Source organism: Salvia hispanica, chromosome 5 (assembly GCF_029641045.1).
Source record: "Salvia hispanica isolate PSC_SH4W2 chromosome 5, Shi_PSC_v1, whole genome shotgun sequence".
Taxonomy (NCBI): domain Eukaryota; kingdom Viridiplantae; phylum Streptophyta; class Magnoliopsida; order Lamiales; family Lamiaceae; genus Salvia; species Salvia hispanica.
In genome coordinates this window covers 19,669,244-19,685,060 of record NC_142696.1, presented here as the reverse complement: position 1 = coordinate 19,685,060, position 15,817 = coordinate 19,669,244, and the positions used below count along the sequence as shown (strand labels likewise).

At 36.0% G+C, this 15,817-nt stretch overlaps 2 protein-coding genes across 6 annotated transcripts; one reads left to right on the top strand and one right to left on the bottom strand.

Moving 5' to 3' along the window:
* The first annotated feature begins 7,055 nt into the window (after positions 1-7,055).
* Positions 7,056-11,461, top strand: LOC125188615 (E3 ubiquitin-protein ligase At3g02290-like). Of its 5 annotated transcripts, none has more exons than XM_048085560.2 (5): positions 7,056-7,200; positions 7,854-8,177; positions 8,537-8,963; positions 9,363-9,472; positions 11,175-11,461. In XM_048085560.2, the coding sequence occupies exons 2-5, from the start codon at positions 8,061-8,063 to the stop codon at positions 11,199-11,201; spliced, it is 681 nt and encodes a 226-aa protein (XP_047941517.1). In that variant the 5' UTR covers positions 7,056-7,200; positions 7,854-8,060; the 3' UTR covers positions 11,202-11,461. The 5 variants fall into 5 exon arrangements, with proteins under 5 accessions (XP_047941517.1, XP_047941522.1, XP_047941519.1 ...); XM_048085565.2 differs by having other exon boundaries at positions 7,083-7,204; XM_048085562.2 differs by having other exon boundaries at positions 7,099-7,222.
* Positions 11,462-11,929: 468 nt separating this feature from the next.
* Positions 11,930-14,432, bottom strand: LOC125187234 (protein COBRA-like). Its single transcript, XM_048083784.2, has 6 exons — positions 14,204-14,432; positions 13,752-13,831; positions 13,207-13,663; positions 12,952-13,111; positions 12,593-12,873; positions 11,930-12,518 (listed from the first exon to the last, which is right to left on the bottom strand). The coding sequence occupies exons 1-6, from the start codon at positions 14,277-14,279 to the stop codon at positions 12,235-12,237; spliced, it is 1,338 nt and encodes a 445-aa protein (XP_047939741.1). The 5' UTR covers positions 14,280-14,432; the 3' UTR covers positions 11,930-12,234.
* Positions 14,433-15,817: the final 1,385 nt, after the last annotated feature.

Genomic DNA, 15,817 nt, shown 5'->3' with positions numbered 1-15,817 from the left:
AGTTTCTATAACTGTGGTTGACATAAGTCATTTGGCTCCACATGAATTTGAGGTGATACATATGAATCTCTATATCTAAAATCTTTTACGCATCTCTTGATTTCTTAGAGTATTTGTATGTATCATCTTAGATATGCTTGTTTCTGCAATAGAATTAACTTTTCTTATGTTTAAAACTGAAATATTTGGTGAGGGAGGAGTGATCAATTGCTAACTCATCATTTAATTGCTAACTATAACTAATTTAAGACCATAGGATTTTAGAAAACTTGTGGTCTACAATTTGCCACGTGTAATTTTCGTTTTTATTAATTAAATCGAAAAAGATTAAAAAAACTACCAAATTAGGGTTTTGGATGAAAATGTCAATATGGTGTTCCGAAAATATCAACACAATGCTTTGAGAATGTTAACACATTGCTTATATTGACATTCTATATGTATTATATTTACATATTTTATATACTATGTTGACATTTGTGCTACACGAAAAAATTAAAAATATTCAAAAAAAATTTCAAATTTTGTTGTCGGAACATATGCAAGTGAGATCTCGTTAAAATCTTCATGAAATTATCTTTAATTTGATATATGTTGTACGAAAAAATAATTTAAATCGATAAATTTATATGCGTTTCAAAGTTATGGGATATTTTTCAAAAGTTAGTTACAACTAATTTGTTGTAAATTTACCTTAAAACCCTTGTTGACGTTTTTTTCTTATCGTATTGACAACTAATACCCTTGTTGTCAATCGAGAAAGTTATATGCGTTTTAAAGTTATGAGATATTTTTCAAAAGTTAGTTACAACTAATTTGTTGTAAATTAACCTAAATACCCTTGTTGACGTTTTTTCTTATCGTATTGACATTTCGGAGTTGATGATCTAGGCCCTTAATTTGAATATCTAATGGCTATTATTTAATTATAGTTAGCAATTAAGTGTTGAGTTAGCAATATAACACTCCCCTTTGGTGAAGACATATCTCCTCACATTTATATTAAAAAAGACTATGTGGTGGAGTTTCATTGAATTTATGGATTCATAAAAGGTCGTTGCTTTCCATAGTAAGTTCCCTCTTCAAGATAATATTGCTGAAGGGCATCCCAAGTCGACTCTCAAAAAAACGTTGTTGAAGATCAGGTAAAACAGAACAGAAATGTTACCATGGAGAGGCTCGCAGGACTTTTCCCACACCATCACATTATTGAGCCAGAGGATCCTCGGGTTGGATCAATTAAGGGGAGGTATGTATCTGTTCCATTTTTTGGAGGGATTGTAAGTCTTGTCCTACCCTGCCTCGCCATATTGTTATGACCGCCCAACAATAATATTGTCTTATCACATGAGGGAGGGAAGCTAAAAAGAAATATACTACAAGTCTATAAGCGAGAACATAGTCAATGGCAGCTCCACTGCAAGCGTTAATTAAGTGATAGAGAAAAGATATAATGTCGCCTCTTAAGTGATCTCAGAAGCCAAAATTTTGTCGCACGTCATGGAAGTTTGACTTGTAAGCATGTTTCATAATCTCATTGTGAATTTCAAGTCATTCTAATACAGTTGATATTTAAAGCAATATCAACAAAAGAACCACATCCAATGCTCTTCTTGAAAAGGACTCTCGCCGGCCTCATCTTCAAATTCTAAATGACCTACTCCCTCTGTCCGCAAAATATTGTTCATGTTTGACTCGGCGCGGATTTTAAGAAATGTGAATGGAAAAAGTTAATGGAATATAGGCCTCACATTTATATATTAGTTTTATAATAGAATGTGAGGTGTAATGAATTGGTGGAAAGTAGAGTGTAGAAAAGAAAAAAAAAAGGAAGGTGGACAACATTTCACGGACGGACCGAGTATAATATATATAAGTGTATTTAGGTGTTTATGTACAAGAAAATATATAGAGAGAGAATAATCAAACCTCTAGGTAAGGCTGGCAAATCGTGTGGGTTGTTATCGAGTCAACCTGATAACGACCCAACCCAATAAGGCCTAACCCAAACCCGACTTGTTAAGGAAACCGTAAATCCGAACACGAACCCGACCTGCTACCTTCAAATCCGAACACGACCCGCATCCAACACGAACCCGTTATCAACACGATATAATATGGGTTGACACGACACGATAACGACCCAAACCTGATATTACACGATTAAACCTTAATTTTTAACCTAATTTACATAATTAAAATTCGTTTTATACTATCTAAACCTAATTTATAAGAAATTAAAAAATTAAAGTAATATATATTTTTTAAATAATAATAAAAATAATAATATTATTTCTTAATGGGCTACCCTTATCCGACCCGCATTCGACCCGAACCCAACCCGAAATTATCGTGTTCTTAATGGGTCAACCCGATAAGGATACTGATCCAATAAAATTTGACCCCAACCCAATAATTTGTGTGGATTCGTGTCGAATTTTCATGTCGTGTCGAAAATTGTCAGCCCTACTTCTAGAGAGAGAAAGAGGGTAGGTGATACAACCATAATCCCTTGAATCGGGGATTGTGTCAGGCCCATTTCCATAGTTCGCATGGGCCATATTGGTCAGTTAATTTAAATTATTTAATATTCATTTATATGATAATTTAGTTTTTAGGTGACTATAAATGTGATAAATTCTTTTATTATTTCTGGTGTACTAAAATTCTTTTTATATTTAGGGAGTTTTTGGTGTACTAAAGTCTAAGGGATTTCCAGATATTGGAATCTTAATATCTCAAAATTATATTTTAGGTGATTAAGATTTTCTTTTTTCGTAAAAGATTTACGATATTTTGATTAAACAAAAATTTCTACTTGGTGTATCAACAAATATCTTTATTATAATTAATATTTAAGTATACAATTTTTATATATAGTTTTGTTTAATATATTGAATTTATATTTGTCTGTGTTGTTATTGTTAGTGTAATATTTGATGTGTATATTATTAGTTTAATAAATTTATTATTTTATATTCTATATTTTATAAATTTGCATGCATATGATGTCATAATGGTAATAATCTAATTGCAAAGATTTAAAAAATATGAAATTATCAATGTGATAATCTCAGTATACTAATTATATGTGTGTAATATTATAGTGCAAGAAATAACTAAATCAAACTATAATTTATACTCTCTCTATTTAACTAAGAGACAATCTTCGCCTTCATTCGTTCCTAGTGTTTATGGAGCTGGTTGTTGTTGTGGCTCTTTGTCCCAGACGGCTTCAGGGTGTCGTTCTTCTCCGCGATCCGCCCCAAGAACCTATTTACCTTAAGATCAGGTCCTCGAAGATGTCGACCCAACACTGTGGCAGAATCATCGACTCCTCAGGGGTGTAGTTCTGCATCTTCGTCTTACTCTCGGGTGCGGGCTCAGACGTCTCGACCACTTTGGCCTTCCCCTTCCCCATTTTGCGACGGGGAGCTGATGCACTTTTTATTAGCAATAAAACTAACTGCAAGTATACAGTGTAGAGATAGTATAACTAAATGTTAGTACTGGATATCTAACACATGGAATAGTTTCACAATGTGGCTAGCAAGTACTCAGATTCAAATACTATTTGGACAAACATGGTTTTGATTTGAAAATACAATTACACTAAGAAAAGCAATTAATTAAACAAAGAACTTTAAAGCAAAGAATGATTTGATCGAGAAAACAGATGAGACAATGAAATTTTAGGGCCAAGATTTCGCTACTTTAGTTTATTTAAAACAAAATTATGATATCAAACCAACGAGTCCAGTGTTATCAGGGCGAGTCACCTAATTACTGCAATTGACCAGACAACATGGATTACTTGCATTAAGGTTGTCAATCTTAGCTAATAGTAAATCCTAAAAGCGCAATTAGACCTTTATAATGCTCTCACTCTTGGGTTTACCTTTTTTAGGATATTAACTATAGTGTCATCAATCTGAATTTAACATATGTATCCTCTCTCAATTCCCCACATGCCAATAAATTGACAAGATATGTCACGCAACTTGAAGCATTATAGAACATAATTGAACGAAGTGAATATAAGTCTTGGATATCAAAAATAGGAATCAAATAAACATGAAGAGTTACTTTCTAATCTCTAGAATTCAACAAATTAGTTGACCATATACGAGGTAACAAAATCCATAATAAAGTAAGAAAGCATAAAAACTACTCCCTTCGTTCCACTTTAGGAGATATCTTATGATTCCAGAAACCAATTCACAAAATCTACACAAAAGATTTTTTGATTGGATGGGAATGAATGAAAAAAGGCTAAAGCGTTCTATATCGAATCTGGAATTTTGGCTCTTCCCAGAATTTGTGTTACTTTATAAGGCATATAAAATGAAACCTTGGTTTATACCAAGCAAATTACTTCTTTTAAATTTAAATAGTAGTAAAAATATTCCCAGTTGAGTTCGGCACGGTCTAATAATTGCAAAGGAAAAATTGGTAAAAATAGATAGTGAAATGTGGTCCTACTTTTTTATATTAGTTTTATAATAAAATGTGAGAGGAAAAAAGTTAGTGGAATGTGGACCTAATACCATTTATGGAATATTCTAACCGGGACTCCTAAAGTGGGACGGAGGGAGTATCTATGATAATATCTTGATGGCGCTAGTCTTCTCTTTATTCCCTTGCTAAATAATCTTTGATTTTCACAGTGATAAATCTCTTGGAAAAAAATTCCCAAGTGTATCAGTTTCTCTGTTGAATGGTGAAGTATGGAGAATATCTATAGACCTATGGCCGTTTTTCTCTATATGGTAACAATTCTGGCTCAGAAAGGTAAGTCTTGGATATGAATAAGGTAATCTACTTTCGCTGCTTACTTTCAGCGGGTCGTTGACTTCATCTCAGCGGATTGCTAAGAGTCTTCTGGACTTCTCGGGAGGAACTCGGTGGACCGCTGATTCATGTTGGACGGTCGTCGTCGTAACTTTGACGCAGACACAAATTTTGAGATGGAACGTTGGCTTCTCATCGATCGTCGAACTGCTAGGCAGCCGCTGATTTTGTCTCAGCGGTCCGCTGGTCGAGTCCGTTTTCTTCAATCTTCATTTCTGACCTTTTTCTCCTATTTCTTATTTTTGTTCAACACATTTTCACAAAATACGTCAAAATACCAAAATGAATAAAATATGCAATTTAATGACATATTTTTGCATGATTGACATTCAAAACCGAACAAATAAAGGCCTTAAAAACATACAAAATTCGATTTATTAATTGTGACTTGTGAGCCTCCTACGGAGGAGACGGCTCCATGCCCGAGGTATCGTACTCGTTGGTGCTGAAGGTTGGATCAACCTCTGTGTCCAGAACAATGCTGGAGTCGTGCGAACCTGGGGTACCAACCATGCTTGACCATCTGTGGCCATAGTGCGATTCAATCCCCCTTTGCTGGCAAAATTGGTAGAAGGCGTTTGAGATCTGAGGGTTCATAGGTCTGCCACCACCGAAGTATGAACCACTGGGGTACATTAGGGGACCGTTGGGGAACATGGGTATTCGAGATTTGTCAGGTTTGGTTAACCGTCGGGATTCATTTTTTTTAGGGTTTAGAGAGAAATAACTTAGATGAGAGAAAGAGAATAAAGTAAAGGAGGTAAAGAAATAAGGCAGAGTGTCAAAATGAAAAGAGAATAAAAATATGAGTCGGTCCTGCTATATGCGCCAATCGAACCGCCGATCATAAACAACACGGAGTATAAATAGGGCATGCGAGATGGTGGTGAGATCGGCGGTATGCTGCAACAAAGGATGATAAAACCATCGATCGATGAATGATTTTATCATCCTCTATTGCAAATGTTCTAACGTGACTCATCCTCTATTGCGAATGCTTTAAATTCACAAAATACGCGAAAAAGATCTACTCCATTTCTACTCCAACACTCACTATACAATAAAATAATGTTATAAAATCCCACCATCACTTAGATGTTTATAACAATTCACAAAATACGCGAAAAGGATCTCTTACTCCATTCCTACTCCAACACTCACAATATAATAAAATAATGTTATAAAATCCCATCATCACTTATATGTTTAGAGCATCCACAATGGCGGCGAACGGGCCGACTAGCCGATTCCGGGCGCTGGCCGTCCGCTCGCCGAACCATTGTGGGCGGCGAGCCGATTCACGAGAATACAGGCGAGCGCTGGCCGATTATTGGTCGCTGGCCGATGCGCTCGCCGATTGGCTCGCTGCCATTGTAGGCTGGCGATCGGCCGGCGGCTCTTTTTTTTTTCCGAAACACTATATATACGCGATTTGAACGTCATATTCATTTGCACCGCTTGTTTTAACGAGTTTTCTCTCTCTCTGAATTTCTGTACTAGAGCAATATCGCGAAATGGAGAACAACGACGACTCTCCTCCAGCCGAGCTCTCCCGCCTCGCGCGTCTACAAACGCAGATGGACATGTGGAAAATCATAGGTGAATGGAAGGCGGCAACTAACCCTGTGAAGAAGGGGCTTCTTTTTTATCTCCTCCAAAGTATGCGGGCCGCAATGGCGGCTAGCGCACGTAGCGGCGACGGCGGCGACGAGAAGTTAGGCGGGGCTCGTGTGTGGAAGATGGAGGGTTTTTTTTTATTATGTAATTTTTTTTAATGTACTTTTTTTAATTTAAATAAAATTATTGCACTTTCCCATATATGTGTCGTAAATTTAATTCTGTATTTTGCGTGATTGTAATTTATTTGTTTTTTATAATTTTGCTGGTCTATGACTAGCTTATTGCTTGTCCAATTACTTGTCATGATGATGTGGCAGGAGGAATTTTAGTACTGATAATGTGGCAGAAGTTTGTGGTTGGCCTATTACTATCGTGAATGCTCTTATAATATTATTTTATTATGTTAATTAGAGTAAGAATGAAATAGGAGGGTTAGAGTAGGGATCTGTATGGCAAAAAACTGCACCCCCATTCTTGGGACATTATTGAGTACACAATAGTTAATTGTTAGCGCCGGAAATAAATGCAGTAGATGACAGCCAATAAATTTAATGAATAATATTTCACCCACCGCCGTGGTAAAGCAAGTTGCATTCTTGCGCACTATAATTTCATTTCCACGTCAAATTTGATAAAATCATTAAAAAATAGTTCAAGTTTATCAATAATACAATTCCCGTTACATCATCACCCCTCGGATTTCTCGGTTTCTCCTTCTCTCTCTCCGTTGTGTGTAATCATCTCTTACGGAGTTCGGTTTGATATTTTGATTATTTTCATTTATATCTTTGATGATGTACTTTTACACTTGTTTTAGAAATTTTCACCTCATAGTCGTTTTTCCCTTTCCAAGAAAAATTCTATATTGGGCTTAGTGAGAAACGTATAATCTATTATGGGTTTTCTGGGTTCAAGGAATCGATTGAGGATTTTTGTGGGCTTGGAGTGTTTTTGGTTTTAAAAAATTAGATGATTTCCTTGCTTAATTTTGAAGAAAGTGGAGAGTTAAGGACTGTTCCTGACCGATTACTTTATGAAATTTTGATGTTTCAGATTTTTCTTTTGTGTTTTTGAATGTTGCATTGTTACATAGACTAAAGCTTCATAATTCAGAAAAAGCATTTCTTTTTCACAATTGAGCTCATCTTAATTACTGTTAATGACTGATTATTTACTTCCTGGATTGTAATGTTTCATTATTCGTCTTTTTGTTTGAGTTTTACTCCATTATTACATAAAGTAGAGTTTGATTATCAAGAAAAAACAGTTTTTTCTCACTTGTTGTGTGTGTATTTTGGGGCTGTTTGTTCGCATGATATGGTTAACTGGTGTTGTTTATCTTCTAGTTCTGGTAGTTTAAATTTCTTTTTCTGTTCTTGCAGGTGAAATCCAAATTTTGATCTTATTTGTCTGACAAATAACTGGGGCATTAGGGGGTTTTGTTTGTTGTGGAGAGAGGTTGCTGGTTCGAGGAGTTAGTTAAGCTTCTGCGAGCTTGGGATCCTCTCTCATTAGGATTTTGATATGAGGTCTTGATGATTCTGTGACCGCATCTGGTTTTGAAAAGGAAGGTTTGTAACATTGTGATCATGGGTGCTGCTTGTTGCTGCTTAAGGGATGACTGGGATGATTTCTCTAACCTAAACAACTCGATATATAGGAACTGTATATGCCTCCAATGCTTTGTTCAGAATTTCTTGTATCTGGTATGTGTTTCTAGTCCCACGATGCGTGCTTTGTTAAACTATGATTTTCTGGAAACTTGGTATCTCGTCAAAGTTGCTTACTGTTATGAATGATGCTTTATTCATGGGAACAGTTATGCTTCTGAAACTTTTAATGCTGTGTATTTTTATTCTAGTTGCTTCTTTATGAATGTGATCAATAGATCTTGTGATCCTAGAAAGAAAACAGATTCAAATTGAGCTTTTCGTCTTTTGGAATTTAAGATCAACATAATGTGAGCATATTGGCATCTGGAAATTGTGTGTATGTTATAGATTGCTTCGTAGATGGTTAATGCATCACAATTTGAATATTGAATACCTATTCTTGGATTCTGCAGTATGCATCTTTGTTTCATAGAGGAGAAGAACGTGCCTTACCATCCTCTCATGGGACAGCTTCTTTAAGTTCTCCATCATCGATTGATAACACTTTACCTGATATGTTTCGCCCTCCTCCAAGACCTCTGCCTTATGATGCGGATCCAAGATATTTTCGCTTGCAGCGTGATGGTCTGGTCTCTCGAAGGGAGAAAGGGTCAAGCCATGCACATGAGGAAACTGAGCCGCTAAGATCAAGCGAAGTTGATGAGGAATCCGAATCTTTGAGTACCAAAAGCAAATGGAACAATTTTACATGTGAAGAAGCATCCAAAGAGTATAGTTCAAAATCATCACTAAAGCTCTCAACTGCCAAACCGGTGACAGGATTTGCTCATATTTATGCTTCATCAGAAGATGAAGATGTGTGCCCTACATGCCTTGAAGGTAACATCATTTCCTTCCATTATCTTCAAATCAGTTGTTGCTGTGCTGTTGAGGTTTTACAAGTTGATTATGTGTCCGTGTTACACTCAGTTACCCTGGGTTTTAGGGAAGCTCCATCTTTCTATGGTATTGAATATGTTATCATAAAATCATTCTTATATATTTAATCCGTATGTTAAGTACTTATGTATTTAATTTTTTACCACTTATTTGTAAAACAAAAAATACTTGACTTGATTGACCATAGCCGCAAAAACATGAAGTTGATACCTTTTAGATCTCTAATTCCTTGTTATTCTCGGAGGTTCTTTCGACCCAGGGCATGTGAGCATAGCTAAAAAATCCGCCGCATGATTTAGATATCATAAGTTTACATTCTAATCCACCCTCTTCGTGCAGAATATACCAAAGAAAATCCAAAGATACTTACACAATGTTCTCACCATTTCCACCTTGGTTGTATATATGAATGGATGGAAAGAAGTGATAACTGCCCAGTCTGTGGAAAGGTAATGCCTGAGCCTTCCGATTTTATTTCATCGTGGTGTTCGTATTATTAATTTCTTGGCTGTTTTCAATATTTCCATTGTATTTCTTGGTTAACAATATTTCCATTTATCACTAGATAGCCTTTATGTAATTGTATTTGCGTATCTCTGGAGAGAGTCTAAGATTGTACTACTAGTAATAATGCCCAAATTGTAAGTGTCTTCTAATTAAAAGCTTCACATGTAATTCTTTTTGGGCAAAGTTTTCTTTTGGTTAAGTTAAAGAGTGTCATTTTCTAGGTAAAATCTGTTTTTATGCTACATCCGGTAGTGTAGGTTACTACACTTTTGTTTGTAGTCTTTTGTTCCTAAGGTTCTGGTTAGATAATTGTCATAAATTCCATTAGTGTGTCTGATAGAGTAAAGGTGATGGAACAGAAAGAAACCTAGATAATTGAATAGAACTTAATAGGAATCCTTAAATGAAAACCACAGAATAATTCATGAAAACCAACATTTCAAACAACTGCTTAATCAAGGTCTTTCCGGAAAATGTGTTCCTCTTCATGCTCAAAACATTATCTGAAGAAATGGTAAAGGAAAAACCGAACACACCCCAAAGCACATATAAATGTGCCTGACTCCAAATCTAAAACAAGTACTCCTAGTAACTAATATATTCATGACTCTAATAAATCTGACTCCTAACAGAAACAAATAACTGATAATTAATAATAAAATCTACAATGATCTAGATCAACTGCCCCGCCACTTGAAACAGCCTTCTGCCTCGTCCTCAAGGCTGAAGCCAGAGCTTTCCATGGATACAGTCTTATTTACCATTATCTTGTTGCTCTGGCTGATCATGTATAGCTGCCAGAAGTAGTCCATCATCATTGGAATCCTCATATGTGCTACCCACTACAACGGGCTAGGTTTGGGGGGCATAGTGAGTTGGGCTGAATTAAGGACACAATGAAACAAGTTCCTGGAGAAGCAGTGGATGCAGGCTGTTGTGCAGAGGATTCTGGAGAAGAATATTGCTTTTAAACAGGTTATTGTAATGAGGGTGATGAAAATCGAGCAGACTCAATAAGAGGAAGGCTTGGCTGGAACGTATGAACCAGTTTGAGCATTTTGGCCGTGTGAACTGCAGCAGAATAGTCAAGGAGAGTTAGGTCCTGAAGCAGGACCTGCAACTCCTTTTTCTATCCACCAAGGAAAGCACCCATGTATAGCTCCTCTGAGTGCTCCAGCAGCTGAGACAAATTCCACCTTGAAGGCAGAAATATAGTCCTTCAGAGGCCCTGTATACTTTGTTCTGAAGAAATTACTAATAATCTCATAAATCTGACTCCTAACTGAACAAATAAGTAATACTCCTCACTCCTGTTAATAGTTCACTCCGCAATGATCCCTATGAACTTCTTGTTATGAAGTGTGAGTTTGTTACTTGTTTATAAGTTGTGAATTATGAACTTGTTTAGTCAGGTCATATGACGTTCTCCATAGTGAGACCAACAAAGCTTATCATGTAGGTTGGCTTTGTTGTTGCCTGAATAGATAATAATACTGTATTGACTAATCTGGCCTGTAGATAGAACAAAATTGAGCTTGTTGGATCATTAAACTACGTAATTGTAAATGCCCTCTTAAGTACACTATGCAATCACAGTTTTCCGTCTTTCTGTTGAATATAAGGTTGGTGGTTTTGTATTGGTAGGTGATGGCATTCGATGAGACGAGCTGAAGTCTTTCGTGGTCGTGGATGAAAGCTAGCATCTACAAGACAGAAGAATGCATAAAGTGTAAAGTGGTTGTATATATGAATCATATGATGGATGTTGTCAAGCAAAATGTGTGATGGGTCTGTCTCTATATGCAATGTTAGAGAAGTAAATCCATCAATTTGCTTACAGATACTTGCCTGTATTTGTCACAACTGCCATTTTCCATTTGATGGGGAAATCCCTGTTCAATTCGAGTACATATTCATTTGTCTTTGACCAACAGATTCCTGCAATTTCATCCCATCATACGCCAAATAAAGAGTAAGAAGACCAATTTTTTTCTACTAGTTAAAACGGAGTTGATCAGAGAGGTGGTTTACTAGGTCATGTCGACTATGTCCGATATCGATCGCCACATGATATATTGATCAAGCTTTTCAAGAAAAACTTAAGAATTTAGATTATTCTTTTTTTTTAGCAATTGTAGGTTTTAGTGTTTTATCTAGTAATTATAGGAATTTAAACAATGTATTTTTCAAAAATTAATATAATTCTGGACTTTCAAGTAATGTAATTTTCACATTTCTATTGTTTTCTTTTGGTTTTAAAAATATCACATTTTAAACAAATATATGCACATTGGAAAATAATACTATGATGAAATGAAAAAATGAAGTTGTGGGTATTCAGGCTGAAAAGAGACATGACAGCAAAAAAATTGAAATTGTACCTGAAATGAGGCTAAAAATAGAGTAAAAATACTTAAAGTATTTCAAAAATCAAATAAAATGCTCTGTGTATCTATCAAAATGTTTACATTCTCATCACAATCGTATACACAAACAATTACTATTAACAATTACACTATCTACTTGTAGGAGTATCATGCAACTGAAAGAGAAAAGGCAAGCCTTGTGAAAAATGAGCCACAACTGAAGCATGAATTGGAACCATTTTTCATGGCCTGCACAAGTTTTGGTGCACTTGAATCCACTGCCTGTCGTATAGCAAAGACAAGAATATCGAATCCTCTTCTATGATTCCAGATGTGTTTTAAAAACACGCAAACAGAAGAGCCAAAAGAGCGACGAGCAGCTGAAGGAAGGAGACACTGTGGCGCGTGGTGGCACTAGGAAGATACGGATACTCATCGGGAGGTGGCATCACGCAGTTGTCACCATTGAAGTAGATCCTCCTAGGGAAGGCCCAACCCTTCTCGAATGTGAAGGTGGACTTATCCTTGCGGAATAGGAACTCTGACTGCGCATTTCCTAGAGGGCCGGCTTCCATAAGCAGGTCGTTGTAGTACTTTACTCCCCATAGCATTGCTGTGTCATCTGTCCCAATACAAAAAACATGGATTTCATGAGATGATGTGAGCAAGGAGGTTGTAATAAGCAGCATGACTTACTTATATCTTGGTAGGGGTTGAGTGGCTTGTAGTTGAAGCTGAATATCTGAGTTAGGTTGTCAAAGTTGGGGTGTTGGATGACTAAGTTCCAGAGGGTGTAATTCATCCTGTAGTTGAAGTTTGTTATGGTGACCTTAACTCTCCAATAATCCTTGTAGTTCTGCTTCACGTGCCAGTGGACGCGAATGGGGCACATGTGGCTCGTGCATTGGACTAGAGGTGCAAACTTGTTAGTCTTCTCTTGTTGCGAAACGACTGAAGCTAGGTATGGTGAGTCCGGACTGCAGGAAATAATCGGTATAATGATTAGAGAAACAGATAGGGGGAAAGGGAGAGGGAAAGGGAATGGAAAGGCTTACTTGACACAGCTTCCTGGATCCGTGGCATTGTTTTGGCATCCGCAGGTACAGGTTGGGCAAGGGACGATGGTGTCATTGTAGAACGACGAGAGTGATACACAGCAAGAGGGAGTTTTCTGAGCCAGAAACTGCGAATATGTACATGTAACATTCCATGTCACTGCAAGAAGAGAAACACGAATGAGGTACAATATTCAACAAAAAAAGAGCTAGCTAGCCAAACATCGCGGAGCTTTGAAGGTGAAAAGAAATTACTCATAGCCTGAGTGACTCTCCTCCCATCAGAAGACACATATTTAGTAGGCTTGACGATTTTGGCAGGTCCGCAGGTGTATCCAGGGCCGGGTGCTCTCAAGGTGAAGTTCCGGGGCACCCTGACAGTTTTGTTAGTGGTTCCAGCAGCGCCAACACTGACTTGGAAGGAGCTGGCAGCATTGGTTGGATCCTGCCCCCATGAACCAATCACCCCTCCTTTACAACAGTTTGCAATCTGTTGGTTGTAGGGAGTTCCGGGCAGAAGGTCCACCACCGTGGGATCTTTCTTGCAGCAATGGGGGACGTTCCCTTTATACTTTGAGCAATCCCCTTGCTCTGTAGTTTGGCCTCCCATCATGCTCCATATCACCTCCTTCTTCGCCCACGTCCACCCCAAAGTCCAACCTGGTGCTTGGATGTGACGATATTGTTGGAAGTTGAACATTGTTACAACAGCCTGGATATCCAATTACAAATGCCAAATGCCAAGTTCACAACCAAATTTTGGAAAACTTTAAACATCACTAATGTGTTATAACGCTTACCACATAGCCATCGGGTGTCCAAGAGATAACGTCCCATTTTATCGTGATGTTTCCATTCGGATCAAGTGCATCATATGCTTCTGGAAGGGGATGGACACAAGTTTAAATCTATCATCTTCATTACCATATCAAAACACAATCTTGTACTATGAAGCATTTTTTAGGTCATCAATTCAGAAAACTATATTTTTGTTAGTACATAAACTTGGTTGGAGCATAATTGATGTTAATTAATCATATAAAGTTTCATCTTGCCCTCTATTGAAACAAAGACTAATAAAAGATTCATAAGAATAAAGAAACATATTTCTTGGTCCTTTTTCATGGTAAAAGCTTCGATCACTCCACAATGTAACTGTTTAAACAAAATTCTCTAGATTATCACATTCCATTAAACAAAGTTCATCAACAAAAAAACTATAACCAACAAACTAAAACTTGAGATTGATTACCTGATGAAGGAAAGGAGCAAGAGAGCAAGAACAGCAGCAAAACAGTGAGAGTTGTGAATTTGAAGCAGAATTCCATAGTTGCAGACTATGAAGATCTGAAACTGAAGTGGAAGAGAGACACAGAAATGGTGGCCTGGAAACTCGACTTTATTCAAGTGTTTCTAATAATTTATACTAGTATTTGATACTAAGTATTGTATTAGTATTATTGTAATTTTTACGTGCCCAGAAATTCGCATCATTATTGAGTAAAATTTTGAATAAAATATCTTACAAAGGTAGTTAGCTTGTTAATAATTCAGACGGGTACAAATATTTTAGAGCACAGACGGTAGTTGCCGACACTTGGTAAAAATAAAATAGTGACACTCCTATTATATAACGGTAAATTCAGTTGGCAGTATTTAGCATAGGGATATTTGTCATTTGTCACTGGCCAACCACCAATCAGATTTTATTTGATTCTTTTATTTGTAAATATTGATGTGAGTGTCGGTGCGTATGCAATTACAACTGACAGCCTGGCAGTTTTATTCCCTCTTCTCTATTTAGAATCATTATTTATGGAGTAGTAAATGATTTTGAGTCGGTTACATATTAATACTAACTCATTTGCTAACTCCAACTAATTTAAAGGTACATGATTTTAAAAAACGTGTAGTCTATAATTTGCCACGTGTAATTTTCATTTTTATTAATTAAATCAAAAAAGATAAAAAAAAAACGCCAAATTAGGGTTTTGGATAAAAATGTCAATATAGTATTTCGAAAATATTAACACAATGCTTTGAGAATGTCAACACAAATTTAGGATTGACATTGTATATGCTTTATATTGACATATTATCTTAGCTGCATTGACATTAACCTGTGTACGAAAAATACGAAAATTCTAGATTTTTTTTTTCATTTTGACGTCGGAACATATGCATGTAGTATATCGTTGGAATCCTTATAAAATTATCTTTAATTTGATATATGTTATATGAATTTAAAGTGTTGGGATTTCTTTTAAAAGTTAGTTATAACTAACTTGACATTAATACCCTTATTGATTTTTATTGGAATTAATCATATAGCCTTATTGACGTTTTTTGTTGATCGTATTGACATTTTGTGGTTAATGATCTAGGCCTTTAATTTGAATATCTAATGGCTATTATTAAATTGTAGTTAGCAATTAAACATTAAGTTAGCAATATAATACTCCCCTCCCCTGATATACTATACAATAGCAAAAACCACTACTTAGCCCCTAAAACACATACCAATAGTTTCCGGCCTTGTATTGTAACAAAATACACATTTTGAATGGGTATATGTACGTTTATTTTATTTATGCATGTATATACTTCCTGAATGTGTGAATTATTATCTTTTTAATACATTTGTTTATTAATACATAGTATATATACTCCCTCGATTATTGAAACATACGATATTATTTTAGTCCGTTTCTGAAAAGTAAGAACTTTCTAATATTGGAAATTCAACTATATTATTAATAATATGGATCTCATTATATACTAACATTATTTATACTATCATTTATCTTCTTCTCTCTTATTTTACTAAATATATATTAAAAAAATTCTCCAATCAAAAGTTTATAAT

Coding starts and splice junctions, on each gene's coding strand:
- LOC125188615 (XM_048085560.2), top strand. CDS start 8,061: ATGGGTGCTGCTTGTTGCTGCTTAAGGGATGACTGGGATGATTTCTCT. Junction 8,178..8,536: donor TTCAGAATTTCTTGTATCTG/GTATGTGTTTCT, acceptor TGGATTCTGCAG/TATGCATCTTTGTTTCATAG. Junction 8,964..9,362: donor GTGCCCTACATGCCTTGAAG/GTAACATCATTT, acceptor CTCTTCGTGCAG/AATATACCAAAGAAAATCCA.
- LOC125187234 (XM_048083784.2), bottom strand. CDS start 14,279: ATGGAATTCTGCTTCAAATTCACAACTCTCACTGTTTTGCTGCTGTTC. Junction 13,832..14,203: donor TTGCTCCTTTCCTTCATCAG/GTAATCAATCTC, acceptor ATCCCCTTCCAG/AAGCATATGATGCACTTGAT. Junction 12,874..12,951: donor GATCCAGGAAGCTGTGTCAA/GTAAGCCTTTCC, acceptor TATTTCCTGCAG/TCCGGACTCACCATACCTAG.